Source organism: Psammomys obesus, unplaced genomic scaffold, assembly GCF_907164565.1.
Source record: "Psammomys obesus unplaced genomic scaffold, mPsaObe1.curated_primary_1811, whole genome shotgun sequence".
NCBI classification, from domain to species: Eukaryota; Metazoa; Chordata; class Mammalia; order Rodentia; family Muridae; genus Psammomys; species Psammomys obesus.
Genome location: NW_026594377.1, coordinates 2,474,934 through 2,493,328, shown reverse-complemented (window position 1 = coordinate 2,493,328; position 18,395 = coordinate 2,474,934). Strand labels below are relative to the sequence as shown.

The window sequence follows — 18,395 nt, the reverse complement described above, 5'->3', positions numbered from 1 at the left end:
CTCTGAGGGCAGGCTTTCCTTTGACTGGATCAGATGAATTACTTGTTTGATGTGCAGCTCCCAGGACCCTGCAATGTCCTATTTCTTAGCTCTGGGCCTAGGTGTGGGCTCAGAGTTTAAGTACATTATTTTAGTGTTTAAATAAGTTATCTAGGTCATTTTCTGTACATGAATGCTAATTAAGTTTGGCTTGGAAACAAGACCAGAGAGAGGGTGCATTGGCTGTCTACATTTTTTTTTTTTGTAACAAACTACCTCCAAATTACTGACACACTACAGTAAAAATGGCCTGTCTTTAAGTATACGAATCAGGAATTTGAGAGTGGTTTTGCTGAGCAGTGCCATGAATTTTCACTGAAGCTACTGGCTAGTATTGTAGTTATCACACAGCTTCAGGGCAGCTGAGGATCTTCCAAGCTAATTTGGTTGGTTTTAGCCTCTCTAGGTGGATCTCACCAGAGGATCACTTGATATGGAAATTCTTATCTCCTGGCATGAATGTTTCAAGGGTCCAGGAGACACGGGGGAAAGAGAAGGGACGGTGTGGAAGAAACAGAGCTACAGACTAAGACATAGCTACAAACTTTACTTTTCCGTTTTTAGATATGTTCTCAGTATGAATCCAGGCCAGAAATGAAGTAACTCACATTGGCCTTGAGCTGCTAGGTGTCTGTTTCAGCATCCCTAGTGCTAGGAAAACAAATCTTTGCCGCTACCACACACTAATCTTGGAAATGGTATCCCATCACTTCTACTGTGTTCTACTGGGCTCAGAGACCAACCCTGCATGCTTAGACTAGGATGATCAGGGAGAGCCTAGAATCCAGGTAAGGTGGGAGACGAAAATTCACAGCCTTGGTATGAGATGTTAGAAATGTGAAATCATAATACTGCATGCTAGACACAGTTTTGAACACTTTGTGCAAGAGCCTCTGTCTATCCAGTAGTCTCTGGCATGCAGTAAGTATTCAAACATGTTAGCCTGCCATGCTCTGAGCACCTTGCCTGTCTTATCACACTTAACTCTGACAACTTATCCTGAACGGGAAACTGTAAGGCTAATTAGGACAGGGGAGAGCTGGTATTAGAGAGGGCTTGTCGGGACATGGAGAACGTGGAGACAGAATGAATGTGGAGGAGAGGAATTGATGGTAGCATCAGTGTCTCGTGGGACCTGAAGCTGGCTGATGGGCCACTGCTGCGGCTCCTTAACTTCCATCCAGGGAGTGTGAGGACACTTCCTGAGCAGACACAGCCACTAGGCAGAGGACGACATGCCTGTCTAAAGCACCTCACTGGCCATGCAATTTGGTGTAGCAGAGACTAAGCCTCAGGCCAGGAATCATAGCCTGAATGGATCTCAAGCACAGTTCCTAAATGGCTGAGTCTTGTTTCCTGAGAATGTAGGGCATGACTCCGGCCTTAAGGTTTTCCAACTCAAGAGTTTTCTGCAGTTGGGAAAGCCTCAGATAAAAAGCCTCTGGGTGCAGCTTGTCAGGCTCCTAAATGGATTGGATAGGGTGTATAAAGTCACGCCATGTTTCTTGTTTATAACCCTTCCTGTCGACACTCACGGTCTGGGGTCTTGTGTCGTACCTTACCCCGCCCAGCCCTGTTTTTCTCCAAACATCCCCAGTGTCGCTCTCCTGTGGAAAGCTCTGTTACCGGCTACCTTTCCGCTCTGTTAAGCTTTCCTCCCAGAAGTGCATAAACTTCGGCTGTGCTTTGCGACACCCTGGTCCGGTTCTCTTAGTCACAGGCTTCTTCCAACTTTCTTTTTTTCTCTTCAGGTTTTCTCGCTGGCTGCGCCTGTCTCTAGTGCCTTCAATCTCCAACATTCCAGTCTTTCTCTTCCGTGATCATGCTCTGTAAAGCCACGCCTGGAGTAGCAAATGCTTCAGAGTTTGATAATTTACTTAATGTCAACAAAAGAAAAGGAAAAAATAAGCTGTAGAAATGCAAGCACAGAACTGCAGCCAACTTGGCCTGCAGGACCGAGGTTCCCAGAAGCGCCTGCCTGCCCCTGCAGGCTCCTTCCTCCTAGCATTAATAAGTCCCAGAGACCCCGCTGATATGGCAGGGCAGACCATCTCAGACCCCACACAGAACTCTTGATTCACCAAGCACTGGTGGCCTTGCTGCTGCCGCTGGACCAGGGCAGCCAAGCCTTGCCTAGTGGCGCTGGAGCGTCTCCAACACCCGGGTGGGGCCTGGAGGGAGCGCCCAGTCAGTCACCCCGGCATGTGGGCGCGGCGGGGCGGGCCAGGGCTGCGAGCTGGACGCTGAGTGTCCTTCTGCGCCCAAGTGTTTGTCCAGCTAGCCCGCGCGGCTGTCTGCCTTTCCTTCCTTCTCTTTCCGGACAGCTGCTGAAGGCAATCTGGAGGTAGCAGGGGCTTGAGCCTCCTTGCTCGCTCGGCGGGTTCTGAGCAGGTAGGTGACCCCGCGGGGAGGACACTGGAGCATGGAGCCAGGCAGAAGGGTGAGCTCCAAGTGGAAACCAATGGCTGGGTCTCTAGAGCTAAGGGATGAGCACAGGAGCCAGGGCCAGCAAGAGACCCCGGTCCCCGCGGCCAGGGGGCTAGTCTGTCCCTCTCGTCCCTCCTCCACCGCGCGCAGGGAGAGCGCAGGTGCCCAGCCGAGCCGGCGACAACGGAGGCGGCCGGTGTCCGGTGTCCGGTGAAGGGTGTCCAGTATCTGCAACCGGGGCCGGATGAGGGCTTGTAATCGATGCTCTGAGTCTCCAGTAGGAGGAGAATGGGAGGCGACCTGCTGTCTTTTGGGGAAGTTGTGGGGTCCCAGCGGTGTGCGCGCTCCCGCGTTGAGGGTTTACGGGAGCTTGGGGCAGGTCCAGCCGGCGGAGCCACCTGTGACAGTCGGGGCCACCGTGCCAGCAGGAGCACCCGCAAATCAGCGCGGGTTCAGTCACCGGGCTGTGCCGTGTGGCGTCCTGGCCGAGAACTTCCAGAGCAAGAGTGCTAAAACCGGTTTCAGCCCACGCAGAACTCCATGAGTGCCTTCCCGGCGCAGGGACACCCTCCCGCGGGCGCCCTCACGTGGAACCAGAGCTGCAGGCGGTGTCGCCTCTCTGTGGTTCTGGGTCAAGGCTCAATCCAGAATCTGGGCCAGGACTTCCCTCCACAAAGGTGAGGGATTCATGGGCCCTAGGTGGAGTCACTAGCTGAAGGTTTTCTCCGCGGTGTCTCCCTTCGCTATGGTCCCAGAGAAGCCTTTTTTCGTCAGCTCCCAGACAAGCTTCTCTTTGCATATATATGTATATATACACAACATTAATAAATAAGTGGAAGGAATGCTTAGGCGAAGATTTGGTAGGAATGGACCTTTCTACGTGCGTCTGTATGTGAAATACTTTAACATCACTTGAGAGTATTTACAGAACATCTAACTGCTCTCACCACTTGCAATTTATTTTATTCTCAAAATCATCATATAAAAGAATAAGAAAAAAAATTTAATAAAACAACTCAAGGCCTGAAGACAGAGCTAGATGTTTAAAAGATGAATAAAATTTAAACCAGGTTTTTAACTTTAGGACATACTTACTAGACATACCACAATATTTTTGTGATAGATAGGGCATTGTTATTGTCATTATTATTGTTGCTTGTTTGTTTATTAGGCTCCATATTAATTAAAACACAGAGTTGTAGAAAAATGGAAAGTGTGAAAGTCAGACTAGATCTGCAGGTATCTTGGGAACTTAACCAAATTTGGGACGCTTTAGAAAGTTTTAGAGTTAGCCACAGGTGTGGGCTTGTTGCCTGTTATCTATCTTTCTCAAGAAAAGTGCCACACGAGAAGAAAAACAAGTTAGCCGAGCTGCACTTCGTGTTGGGCCTCAGATACCTGCACTCACTATGAGACCCAAACATCCCTGGGTAGATCAGTGTCAGCAGTGACTGTCCTTTCAGAGTGAAAATAGGAAAACCCCTGTCCGGTTCATTTCCTGGTTTTTATTTCCTGTTCTTTTCTCAATACAGTCAAGGGAGATTTTACCTCACAATCGCCCAGTTACCAAGATTCCCAGGTTAATATATGGATTGGGAAACTGAGTCCAAAGATGGGACGCGACCTTCCAAAGTCACAGCTCCCTGGAGGCAGAGCTGGGAATGCAGGCTGCTATCCTTGGAGGCACACATATCGCTGTGCTGGGGTTTGCTATAGGAAAGCCTTAAGAAGGGGTTAGAGGAGAGTCATTCAGACTGAATCAGTTTGGTGCCATAGCCAACAGCCACAGACATTTGTTTGCTGGGTTTCCTTGGCATTCTCTGAGGCCATCGGAGCCTCTTGAAGAAAACTTCAAGAGCGATTAAGCTGACCCTCATGGTCAAGGTCTATAGTCCCAATGATGTGAGAGAAAGAGGCAGCCAGCCAGTATGGAAAGTCGAATATCCAAAACTGGCCTGGGCAGCCTAGACTCCATCTCAAATATAAAGCAAAAAGAGGGCTGGGGATGTAGCTTGGCCACAGAGAATTTGTCTAGCACGTGAAAGGGCCAGCCTTTACTCCTCAGAACTACAAAACAAAACAGACTGACTAACCTTAAGGCTTCACAAGGCAAAACAAAACAAAAGGGTTCGCACCACTCTCTACAAAGGTGCCATGGAAGGGAATATTGGGGAGATAAATTATCTGGCAAGTGAAAGGCAAACTCAACACTGGGCCAGTGTGGCCAGCAGCTCTGTGCTCCTTCCTGGGTGGGGAGTTTTCTTCTGGGAAACTCTAAGCTTCTCTACCCTGGACTTCACGTTTCTGGTCCCTGCAGACATTTTCTGGTTTTTGTTCTGAAACTTTCAAAGTGGCATCGCATCCTGATTCTGGACTCACAAGTAAACTTGTAGCAGCCAGTCTATGCAGTGGATACAGTAACTGCCATGCTTTACAGCTTCCTCAGCTGTGAAAGGAGACTGACTTCTTGAAGTTAGAGAGTGATTGGAGTGGACCTCTACTGAGTAGTGCCGCAAACAGTTAAGTGTCAGTTCTGTTATCAGAGCGAGCTCTGGGCCTGGCTGGGGGAGGAAAGTGCCCTTGGCTCATTGAGGTAGTTAATTTTCAGTGCTCTCTCTCTCTCTCTCTCTCTCTCTCTCTGCCTTTCCAATATAATTCTCTCGACTGAATACGGGGGAAGAGTAGAAGCTGTAGACCTCATCAGTTGCTAATTTCCTATTGTGTTCTCTATGGGTGTTAAGCACTGCGCTCATGGAATGTGAGCATTTATGGATGTTTCCTGGAATTTCAAGGAGTCATTTACCTTGTTTACTTTACCTCTTTACTTCAGGACCTTGGAGTCACATCTGCCAAGGAAGCAGATTCTTTCTGTGGGAGAGGAATATCTTTTATAAACCCTTCCTTTAGTGTGGACTTGGTTTGCTCTTTTTTTCTGAGAATGTTCTAGAAACAAAATATTCCAAGACATTGATTCTGTACTGTATAACCTTGAATACCATCCCAAGCCAATATGGAAGCTTAACTAGGGGCCCTGGGAGGAGCATGCCTGAGTTACAGTTGTGTCATTAATTTTAATGCTGTTCATCCTTCCTCTTAATATCATGTTCCATTTGAATTCCAGTAGCTAAAATGCTGTGGGAGAAAATCAGGTGCAGGTAGATGTCCTATGTACTTGACTGGGAGGCTCAAAGGGCTGTGTTCAAGAAGCCACTTTACATGGAAACAGAGGAGGGAGGGAAAGAAAAAGGATTAACACTCACAGAGACGGGGATGGGCAAGGAGAGTCAGGACTACTGCAGTGATGGTGTAGCCTACTAATCGTTCTCAAGTTTAAGTGTGCTTTGCTTTCTATGGAGAAGCAAGATGTTTGAACGACCATCGCTAGAGGCAAGATTTCTTAAGCGTTGTAGGCATGAAAGTTGTAGTTGACCTTTTAGGACATACATGATTCTGAAGTATCATAGTAAGACTTACATTCCTGTGACATTTAGAACAAATAAAGTGCCTTTTCTTCAGAATACAAACATGATACGTATTGTATATTGTGGAGATATACGCATGTATATGCATGTATACATATATTATCCTTTTCTCTGACTGGGGAATGGCTCATTTGGTAAATAAAGCATGAGGATCTGCAGTAGGATCCCATATGCAGCAGTATCTAATCCCAGTGCCTCTCTGGTGAGATGAGAGGTGGGGTAAGGACACCCCCCGCCCCAGCAGAGCTTTCCAGTCAGCTGGAGTGATCTGCCTACACAGTGCTGAACAAGCAAAAGAGAGATCTTATCTCCCAGAAGGTGGAGGGCTGCAGCTGACACCTGAGACTGTCCCCTGTGGCATAAATGAGTATACATACGTGCATAAATATATAATACATGCATATGTCATATACAGACACAAAGTCTGAAGATTTGGCATCTAAAAATTTTAACCACATAACGCTGTATAAAAATAAACTGAGACCTAAAGGAATTGCCACCCTTTAGTACTACCTTCTTGGCACCATGCATGCCCAAGTTCACAGCCTTTTTTCTTTCCTTCCTTCTGAAGGAGCCTGCTGATAAACTTTTATAAAACAAGGCAGAAGCCAATGGCCTCTTCTTCCCCATAGATATCTGGCCTGAAACTTAAATTTTACTAATTTAGGTTATGTGGAAAGGAGATACCAAAGAGCTGGTAGCCTTCTGGAATGTTTTTGTTCCTTTTATTCCTTTTATATTATTGTTCCTTTTTGCACTTGCACTGTTCTCATGGCTCTGCAGGGTTGTCTGGAAATGCCCTTTGCGAAGGAGGACACGGCCGTATACACGCAGAGCTTAAGAGAAGGGAAAAGAAAGATCACACTCTCGTTTTTATTTCTTCTTTTCACTTCTTTAAGAATGGCTCTGCTCCACTAAGAGTCTCTCAATGGTGACATTTTCTTGTGGAGTAAGTCATTGGGGAGGGTATTTTAATTTCCTCTCCTGACCTTTGTTATTGTTTTTGTTGTTGATTCCTTTTAGCCATGCTGTTGGCAGCTGGGAGGCACTGAAGTAATGATATGTTTGTTCAGTGGGGAGGAAGCCAAGCAACCCTCTGTTAAATTTCTGTTTTTCTAAGAGTGGCATGGACAAAGTTAGAGTTTTTCTGATAAAATACCTATTATGGAATAGAGGCTATACTCACTTGAAGCGAAACATACCTTCACATTTCCCCCTTTTCTCTTTGAAATGATAATTATATTGTTTCCTCCTGGCTTTCTTCACTACTGTGCTCCTGTTCATAATCTACACATTTTTTCTGCCTGACTTGGATGTTGCTCTTTGCAGGCTTGTCCACCATCACTGACCAGCATTTGCAACACGAACCGCTCCTGAGTTCCCGCACGAGGAGGAGCTATTTCTGGGGTGTTCAGATCTCTTGGAGGTGCCCGAGCGCCAGCCTGCTGGAAGCAAACTTGCAAGTCATTTCCAGGAACATCTGCTGCAGGTGGAGAAGTTCTTGTGACCAGCAGAGATGCTGAGACAGATACTATCGGATATGTTCATAGACCCTGACCTGCTGGCAGAGCTCAGCGAAGAGCAGAAACAGATCTTGTTCTACAAGATGAGAGAGGAACAGATCCGACGATGGAAAGAAAGAGAAGCGGCCATGGAAAGAAAGGAGTCCCTGCCAGCGAAATCCAGACCAAAGAAAGGTAAAGTTTCCTGTTGGGTGCTGTGAAGTGGCAGCAGAATGTCTGCTTTAAGGGCTCACAGCACTCAAGCTGGCTAGCTAGGAGCTGTGATTTTGTGGCCAGATCCTAAATGTTACTCAGCTTCTCACAGTCAAGGTTTTCAACTGGAAGTCTGCATTTGCTCACACGTAAACACAGAACACTCACCACGCAGTGTCCATGTTTAAGCAAATCTTTGGTCAGATTATCTTAAGGTCCGGTAAGGTCAGTGTAAGGAATGCGGGTGTAGCTCAGAGGTAGGACCCTTGCCTAACATACACGAAGCTCTCATTTCCATTCTAGCACCTCCAAAAAGCAAGAAGCCATCCTTGAGTTTCCCTTGAGGATCTTTAAGGAAGGTCTCTGTTACCCTAATTGGCTTAGCATTTCAATATCACAATACAAAGTTCTTGTGCAGCAGGTGTACAGCAAGTGTGATTTTGCATTATCAACTTCGGGGACTTTTCAAGTTATCCTTTTTAGGAATGCCCATTAAAATGTACAGAACTTGCTTAAAGAGACCAAGTCACAACGGTGTGTGTGTTCAGTGTGGAATAGTCTCGGGTGTACTTCTTCACAGCTGAGTGAGTCCAGGAGTTTGAAAGAATTCTGTTGAGACCATAAGGGAAGGTATTCTTTGTTCACTAAGAGCTAAACGTATACATACACATACATGCAAAGTGCACATTAACCCCCTCCCCCCCACCACACAGGCTCTGTCGTGGATCAGTACCCTAGCTAAACATACCTACACCCACCCATACACACACACACTCACACACACACACACACACACACACACACACTCACACACTCACACAGAGTTTTCAAGGTTACTCATTGAGATATTCGCACTCATCTTTTCCTAAGCCTGAAAAAGGAAAGTTTTATAAAACCACTCAGGATTTCAAAAGCTGAGAAAATACATTTCATTGGCATGCTTGGCTTATACGCAGATTCAAAATGGAAATCAGTCTAGTGGCCTTTGCCTCATATGCAGCTAGTTTTTAATGAGGTCTACATACTAATTAAGAATGTATTATGATCTTACACAACACACACAGTTTAAGGGATGGGAGGGAGATAGGGTGAGGATGCAGGAAACACTAGGGTCAATCCCAAGGACCCCCACCACGATAGCAACAAACTAATTACCAAAACGTCCTGGATATAAAACAACAAACAAACAATAATAATTAACTAACTGCTATTTTATACACGGTCTGAGACACAAACCTTGCATCTTATCCTCCCCAAATTTGTGCAATGTTGGTACTAATTGTGCAATCTTATGGGCAAAAAATATTCTTAAGCACTCTCATATGTAGAAAGCTACACCTGTATATATGCTCAGATCTGTCAGATTTTACATTGTAGTATCCAGATTACAACTTTCCCTTCAAAACATACTGGTGAGATTTGGGAATGGCTTACCTGTTCATCTCCTTGTATAATGTATCAATCGGTTGGGCTGCTCTGGGCACCATGTTCATTGAAAATCTGGTGTATGGTGGTATAGTGGGGTGACTGAGACCAGAGGTTTGCTTGTCCCCCCAGTCTTTTGTTAAACTGTGAGCTTCTCAAAGTTGCTGGGTAGCTTTCTTTGTGATTACTTACCTTGTGATAACTTAAGGCAATTATTTCAATTTCTTTCCATGAGTGTTTCTGTATAGTGTTTTGAATACACCATTCAGAAAATCTACATCACCTTTTTAGTTAAATGAGTGGAGAAGTAGTATGCTAATACGCTGACACAAAACACTGAAGGTTCTATAAATATTGCATATCAGATGTTTGTTATTACCCCATTAAATCCTTTAGCCCTTGGAAAAAGGTGACAGACATTAAACTGGTTGCTTTCATGACCAGAGAGCAGGAAAAAAAAAAAAATCCACTTCTCCTAGAAAGCAAGCGCTTTTCATATTTAATTTTGCTTATCCTTTGGAGCTGAAGCCACAGGTGGTCCAAAGTGGCACCAGGGTACCTGGTGGCTGCCCAGCACTGTTGGTACTATGGACCCACTAAGCCTATTTAGTCCTTATGTTCCGGCCTCTTACGTATATCTTCACCTTTCTGACATGTGTGTCCTACCTTCCTAAGCCCTGCCTTCGGCTCGTCCTGGCCTACATGCTATTCCTGCTCATAGTTCTCAGCCCAGCCATGGCTCTGGTTATCTTTTTTATTGCATCTGTCTTCTGCCCATCCCTGTTCCTTTATAGCATCATCTTTATCACCTGAAACATGATTTTCTTTATAAAAAACAACAACAACAAAACCCCATGGTGAGTTTTCAGCAAGCATCACTAAAATGGTTGTTTTGTATCTACCTTTCTGGAATCTTGAGGTGAATGCAGGAATAGCTGAGAAAATACTCATCAGCAGGGATTTAGCAAACAATAGAGCAGATACTTTCTGAAGTCTCATGAGACAGTGAGAGAATTATGGACTGGCTGTGTTTGTAGGTGGTCGCTGGAGGGCTGACTGCTGTGGCAAGGGACCACATAGCTATCCCGCTACTTGGCACTGAGTCTGGACAAATGTGTAATGAAGGTCCTGGTGGGAGAGATGTGTAATTGAAGCTTCTTGGGAGTGTGACAAGGGTGACCTGCCTAGACTTCAAGTCCAGCCTGGAGATCTTTGTGATACCCTGCCTCAAAGAAAAAGCAAAATGTGTGCTGGGAGATGACTTAGTGGTTAAGTGTGAGGACTTGAGTTCAGGTACCTAGAATCCATGTGAATCTGGCTGTTCTTGTCAGTCCATCTGCAGTTTTAGCCTTGAAAGGCAAAGCCAGGAGATCCTCAGAGCAAGCGGGCTAGCTAGACTAACTCTATTGAGAAGCGCTGGCTTTCGCTGAGTCCCTGTCTCATTGGATAAGGTAGAAGAGCCATTCAAGATTATTTCTGACCTCAACCTAGAGTGTCCATATGGACATGCATGTGCATATACAAAAGAACCTACATGTATGTACTCACAGGCAAATATTCATACAAGTATACACCACATATGTTCTCACATGCATGCATGCATGCTCAAACAAACACACACACATGAAAATGGAAAAATGTTTTAAAGTACAAGGGGCAAAGAAAGGGTAGAAATACAGTCAGAGCAGTCGCCTAGCATCCTGGCTTTAATTTTCAGTGCTGAGCAGGAAAAGGTTATAAAGTACCAGATTGCAAAGACTTGGATAGTAGGAAAAAAAAATTTTAAAGGGTAGATATAGATATTCATTGTTGGTTATCTTGAGTAGGATGCATTATTTGAGTTAAATTTATCACTTTCTCTAGGGGTTAGAATGTGGCTATTAGAAAAGCGACCATTATGGATGTGGTTCCCATTTTCCCATTTAAACTACACTGCTTTCTGTTGTAGACTAGGAGCCCTCACCAGTTTGTTTCCTGATGGCTATGTTTCATTTAGACTCTCAGCAGAATACTTCAGTATATTGTCTCACTAAATAATAACAACCAAGCCTGCACCATGAAGTACTCTCTACATTTTATGGTTGAGGAAAGTGAAGGTCAGAGCCATTAATTATCTTGGATTGGGCAAATAGCTGGTAAATGACAGTTGGAATACATCCTGATTTTGGTTCTTCCCAAACTAGTACTATTGAGCAAATGTAGTATGTGGCAAGCTTAACTGGGGCTTAGAAACAGCTACTAAAAGTGCCTTGCATGTATCTAAAATGTTACTTTGGCACTTTTCCTGCATGCTTTGTCACTTAACACAAGCAGAAGCTGTGGCCACTTAGCAGAGGGTTCCCCTCGGCTTGTTTCATTGACTCCTGATGAGGCAGATTGGGGGCCCAAAGCCCAGGCTAGGATCTGGTAGCTGGGAACAGTGTTTCCTCATCTGCCCTTGAGATATATGTGTTGGTTTAAGTGCGAATACCCCCATAGGCACATATATTTGAATGCTTAGTCACTAGGGAACAGAACTGAAAGAATTAATGTATTTAGTACAGAGCCTGACTTATGAGGCTATGTCATGAAAGACCTGCGGCTCCTCTTCACTCTTCTTAAAATCAATCTCTGTGGCTCTCTATCTCTGTCTATCTGTCTCTCTCTCAGCATTTCTTTCTGGAGGAGATGTATAACTAGGGGTGGGCTTTGATGTCTCAAAAGCCTATGGCAGGCCCAACATTGCCCCTCACCCTCGTTTGCCTGTGGATCTCAGCCATCACTCCAGCATCATGCCTGCTGCCATGTTGCCCCCCATGATGGAAATGGACAAACCCTCTGAAACAGGAAGCAAGCTCCCGATTGAATGATTTTCTTTTTGGTAAGACTTGCCGTAGTTCCCAGCCATAGAACAGTGAATAAGGCAATATACTTGGATTCAGCTCCATTTGCTGAACTTGTAGTGTTACCAACGGCACGTTCCATTAGCTAGTCTTCTGTTTTCACAAAGTAATGGTTCCACGGAGCAGAGCTGGAATGCAGCAGGGTCTCTAGAAATGTTTGCTGGACAAATAGCTGAATCCTTTCCTCTCTGTATGGCAGAGACTCATATCCATATTGCCAAGAGACTTTTCACGGAGCTTCGGTCTGATTGTCATTACCTCATAAGAATGTCTGTTCAGATGGCCCATGAGCTCAGCAAGCTTGCCACAAAGAAAATTCTTTCCAACTTTTCCCACAGTTTCTTATCAGCCCCTGGTCCTCTCTGTCACTGTATCATGATGGCGTCTCTGCTGTCTTCCTAGTCACTGAAGCCAGATGGCTAGGAGCCATTGTGATTCCGCTCTGGCCCTCACCTACCCCAGTCACTAAATCTTCTAGATTCTACTTTATCTTTTCTATTCTACAGAGATTCCCCTTACCAGGCTGTCGGCCTGTTATAGTGTGGTAGGCTTCAGCTTTGCACTGAAACTATTTCACTTAATTCTTGTGAGAACTCAGTGAGGTCAGTATTGTCCCCTTTATTCTGGCAAATAAAAAACAAATGGAAAAATGCAATTTGTAGGAATCAGAATTGGAACCAGCATTTGAATATGAGTCCACTTAAATCTTCAGTCTTTTCAGAGCAGATAGACCTGACCTCTTGGCTGCTTGCTGTTGGCATTAAAAGGTGGGTGTTGAGCTAAATATAATTTATTATTTGCCCTAAAATTATCACGATGGCATAATTTAACCTGCTATCACAATTAATAACGCACAGACACCTGTTAGATTTTATAATTGCCTTATTTACCTTGAGCTGGGCAGATATTCTACCCACACTATCTCAGTAACCTCCCTACCCACCTCCCAGCCCCCATTCAATGCCATCTACCTTATCCATTCCTATCTGGGCTACCTTCCATCCACAGTCTTACAAATACTTGCTTATATTTTTTATCTGGGCCTTTCCATGCTATTCTTGGAGTCTTTCCTCCTGGCCCATGTGGTTCCTTTTCCATGTTAACCCATCATAGAGTCCTCCTTCTTCCTCGCTTCCCATCTCTTTGTTTCCCATGATACTCTTAAACCCAAAGCCGGGGAACCTTAGCCACGCCTTCCTCATTTTGCCCTGCCCATGTTTTAGCCTTTAATCAGTCAGACCTGTATATTGTCTTTATAAACAAGGATAGGTTTATCCAGGCAGGAACCAGATCTTGAGGGCCAGTAATTAGTATCAAAATACAAGCATCAGACCAGCTCCCAACACTTGCCTTACCATCTTATCTGCCTAGCTTTGAGCTCTTTGGCATTCTATGTCTCCTGGGTAATTGCTGTGTTTCTAATCCCTCTCACTGCCCTTAAATCCCACGCTCTACCTTCTTGACTTATTGCTTCTGTTTACTATTTTGATTGAAAGTCTTACTTAATTATTCACTACTTGCTTCCTGGGACTGTGATGTCAGGAGTGTTACCCAGCTTTCTCTGTTCTTTGGTCTCTAAAATATGCACATGATTTCATTAAATTAAATAATGACTTAGGGGTTAGTAACTCTAGCACATTTAACAGGATTAGAAATTATAGGGAAAAGCGGAAAACAACGAGTAATTTACGGAAGACTTGATAGAACTTGGCCTTGGCCGTCATTAAAGTGAACATGGAGACATGTCTGGCCGGTTCATACCCCCATCTCACCTTATGAGATGAGAAAGAACACAATGTTGTCCTTAATGAAAGTGAACCAGTTTACCCAGGATCCTACTGGCTCTCTTTTCACTCTCAGACACAACCAAAATATTCTTTCAACACAGGCTTTGCCATCACACAGATCAGTTTTGATTCCCTCTTTCAGTATGTAAACACTTTATTATCTTGAGGAAGTTGCTTGTCTGAGCCACCAGAGCCTCACAAACATAGCTAGGAGTGGCCTGGGACAGTGCACAAAGATGAGTATGGCATGGCATCCACCAGTCAGAGGGACACTGGCCACACCAGGAGGGCTCAGAGGTAACTGGCCGCTAATGTTCATCATTGGGTTTCTACTTGAGGATGAGGGCTCTTAGAGGGGAGCTCAGAATGGTGAAAGGTACGGTTGCCTCTGAGGTGTCAGGGTGCAGAAGCATCTCGGGATGGTTGACTACATTACTGTCAGAGCCCTGCTTCTGTCAGTCACACAGAGCAGTGCTGAACTCTTTCAGTGTGCGTTGCTTTCCCATGGGGGGAAATGCTTTTGCTGGCACTCAGTGGACTCACAGTAACGTAGCATTAAGAATAGGGTTATTTGTTATGAATAGAGTTTTGCGTTATGGTCAGTATGTTGTGAGCCAATGCCCCAGGAAGGGGTCACTGAAGTGCATCCCTGACTTGTCATGACTTGTCATGGGAAGCTTGTATTCCTGCTGGATCACAGGGAAGCACCAAACACAACAGTGTTATGTTGTACTCAGGAATATAAAACTGGAACAGTCTAGCCATTTCCCTGACAAAGACATGTACCACTCCATTTTCACGTGGCCTTTTACAGCACTGCCTCATTAGAGAGTTTGCATATGAGTAGGAAAAATCTCTTAGTCCAGAGAAAACATGTCTCTAAGGAAACAGGTGAGGCTGCAGGTCTCTGCTTAGCAGTTCTTTATGATGTAGTCCCCAAGGAGGATGGACCCACTTTTCTAGAAAAGCTGGTTTTAAAAGAATTGTGTAGGAGCCCCTGTGGTTGTACAGTCACTATTAAAGGTCTGGAGAAGCAAAAGACCTTGTAATTAATTAGAAGTACTGTATAAAGAGCCCTTCCTCCACATGTTCAGGTTGAAAAATGTATATAATTTCAAGTGAGGTAGATGGAAAATCCAGAATGACTGGGTAGCGTTAGACTGAGGAGATATTACGCATGTCACACTCAGAATTCTTAAGTTTGTGTCTTTTCTTTAAAGAGGTATGTTAGGGCCTATGTGGTTCTGTTCAAGCCTGTCCTCTGCTTTTCTTTTTTCTCCTTGTCCTCCTCTTCCTCCTTGTCCTCCTCTTCCTCCTCCTCTTCCTTTCATCATAAAGTCCCACATATCCCAAGCTGAACTCCAACTCCCTAAATAGCCAAGGATGTCATTGAACTTTGGATCGTCCTCCCAAGTGCTGGGAGTACCTCACGAGCCACCGTGCCTGATTTCACGGTTGTGCTGGAAACTGAACCCAGGGTCTCATGCATGCTAGGTAAGCACTCTGCTGGCCGACCCACATCCCCAGCCAATGCTTTCTTTTTATGTCCACAGCCTTTCTGACCATCATTCCCCTGGCTTGAGCCTTCCTGGCATCCTTACCTTCTCACCTCAGGGCAGGCATAAGCCCTGCCCTGTTTCCTCAATTTAAAGAGATCCCTCATGTGTCTTTGCTTTTACTGTCTCTCTGTCCCCGAGGCCCTTAGAGCAGCACTGAAATTTAGCAGACATTCTGGAAATGATTGCTGAACAAACAGCCCAATTCCTTCGCTGATGGAATCCTCTAGAACACATCCCTGAGGCCTGAGCCGGTTCCTGACATTCTGAGTCACCTGCCTCCTGTGTTCCTGACATTCTTGGTCCCCTCACTATCACTTAGTACCACTCTTCTTCCCTCTCCTCTGAGAGGCTTTGTACTTCCCAGTCGCCTTCTACCTTACTAAGTTATGTGGGAATCAGAATTCTCCACTTTCAAATTATTTATATATAATTTGGATTCTTTTCCTCTGCCCCTGAGTAAAGCCCATGTGTCTCAAGGGTTCTCTTCTGGGCTTCCATGTCTCTGTCAGTCCAGCTATGCCAGAGATTTCAACGATAATATGTGTCATTTCCAAGTTCACCTGGCCAGTCTTAAGCTCTGTTTGCTTTCCGTGCCTTCTCATGGGCTCCTGGAGCTGTGGAGGCAGAACACAGGTCACTCACCAGTAAGGGTTTTCTGCTAAGAGCCCCATTCTGAGCATCTGCCTAAGTCTGACATTTTGACTCTAATCTTTTTACTCGTCACCAGTGTTTCCTCATGGCCACAGTACATGGAGCACCACAGTTCATAGCCCCCTCAACTTCTCAGTTTTCTGAGCTCCTGTTATTTTTGTCTTCTCTGCTTTCAGTCACACTCTTTACTGCTCACCTGCCCTACTAGGTCTTGTATGTCCCACCGCAGGGCCAGACCTTTCTCCCGCAGTGTCATGCTGAATGCTGTTTGGGGGACAGTCATACGGTGTCTCAGCTGAACAACAACTCTCTGGGCCCTGAGTGTTTGTCTCTCTTGGCACCTTACCACTGTCTACTCTGGGTGTCATCCTCCTATTGTCAAAAGATATATTAGCAGAGATTACTTAATAGAAGGTTGAGAAATGAGCAGGATAAAAATATTACAGTTGGTCCCAGGAGTGTGTGAGAGGCAGTTTTATGACAGCTATCTAGAATTAATTAAATATTTGTCATGTCTTGAAACTGTAAGACCTGTGAGGGCTGTCACAAGAGGCTGTCCCCAGTAGATCACACAGGGTTTCACCTCCCCTGCTACCTGGGTTCCACAGTGTCTACAGTCTCTACAGGTGAAAACAGGATCAAGGTGGTTCCGTCTCTCTGATAGTTTTAAGTCCTATGGTGAAGATTGTACAAATCTCCCCCACTTTCCTCAGTAGTTCTGCTCAGAACTTTCTGAAATGAGACAGGGGGATGGTTCATTTATCCGGAGAAGAGCAGAAAACAGAGGTCAAGAGGGGCAACCTGCTTCTACAATTCAACCTGAGGCAGCAGTCTGAAGTGGGCCCATGGTTCATCAACACTTGAACTGAGAAGCTTCCTCTGCTCAGCATAAGGAGACCAGAGGCAATCCCAGTGTGAATTTCTAAGGAATACAGCATGGAACACTATAAACTAAGTCCTATTCACACACTCAGCACCCTTGGCTGGTTTGAGGGTGTTGGCTAGACCTGACTTTGGACCACAATAACCTGAGCAGATCCCAGATCTGTCCCTTTAGTTTAGGGACTGTATGTCTTGATCTCTTCTGATTTCCCTGGACTCAGGGACCAAGCTCCCATCTGGCTACATTTCTGGAGCTAGAAACTGTATGTAATACAGCCCCAGAGACCAATTGTAGACAAGGGTTATTTAAGTAGCTTCACCGCGAGTCACAATATCCAGCACTATCGTCCCCGGGCTGGCGTGACTCTCCCAGCAGCCACATAAGTAAGTAATAGGCTGGCTGATGAAGGCAGTTAACCTTCGTTGAACTCCTAGTATGTGGCAGGTGCACAGGCATCCTCAGGCTGCCTGTTCTCCACAGCTGCCATTGTGGTAGATGTTAGTATCCCTATTTTGCAGAGGAAGGAATTGAGTCTTAAAGATACCATTTTTTCCAAGTCACTTAGCCAGTAGGTGGCAAAGCTAAGATTTGAACAAAACCAGTCCAACTCTAAACTGCATGCTGTTTGGGTCCTGTAAAGGTAGTGGAAACACCAAATGCTTGAACAACTGCAATTCTGAGTTATGGGGAAATCTTTGGGCTTACTAGGTTGTGCTACCTGATGCTAGCTCACTCTCTTACCCTGAAGGATAATGGATACCATACCGTGAGTGCTTCTGTCTTCCCTCAACATCTCTCAGGTGTAAACAGCAGTCCCATAGGATTACTATGACAGAGTATCACAGCCCCTAGTGTTATTGTTTGCTTCTGAGCAGGCTGGAAGTGTTTCGTTTTGCTCACCCTCACCAATGACTGAAAACACTAAAGTGATTGGGACAAATGATATTCCAGAAATAAGTTGTTTGACCCAATTTTTGTTTTGTCTGCAGAGAATGGCAAGTCTGTCCATTGGAAGCTGGGCGCTGATAAGAAGGTGTGGGTTTGGGTGATGGGTGAGCACCATCTCGACAAACCCTATGACGTGCTGTGTGATGAGATCCTTGCTGAGAGAGCACGGCTGAGAGCAGCACAGGACTCGGAGCTCAGGTGAGAGGCATGCGCTCAGCCACAGACTGGCTGCCATTATAAAGGCAGCATGTATTAGTTGCTTTTTCATTGCTGTGCCAGAATACCTGACAAAAGCAACTCAAGGAAGGAGAGGTACCTGTGTCTCAAAATTAGAAAGGAATCTATTCTCTTATAGCTGGGAAGCCATGGTGGCAGAGTGTGAGGCATCCGTTTACACTGCAGCTACAGTCAGACAGCAGAGTGAACAGAAAGTGGGGCCTGCCCCAGTGACTCACTTCCTCCAGTGAGGCTCCACCTCCTAAAGGCTCTACAACCTTCCCAAATACTACCATCAGCTAGAGACCGAGCATGCAGACACATGAGCTTATGGAAAGGTATTGCACAAGACACTGTAAAGATACCTTTGTTCATAGCTCT

The 18,395-nt window shown here is 45.3% G+C and overlaps 1 protein-coding gene across 1 annotated transcript in view; it reads left to right on the top strand.

The window, feature by feature from the left end:
* The first annotated feature begins 2,269 nt into the window (after positions 1-2,269).
* Sh2d4a (SH2 domain containing 4A) overlaps positions 2,270-18,395 on the top strand; it is a 58,774-nt gene continuing 42,648 nt past the window's right edge. The window contains exons 1-3 of the mRNA XM_055618821.1: positions 2,270-2,430; positions 7,278-7,645; positions 17,840-17,996. Coding sequence (XP_055474796.1) covers positions 7,465-7,645; positions 17,840-17,996 — 338 coding nt within the window. The 5' untranslated portion in view covers positions 2,270-2,430; positions 7,278-7,464. The remainder of the gene's footprint in view (positions 2,431-7,277; positions 7,646-17,839; positions 17,997-18,395) is intronic.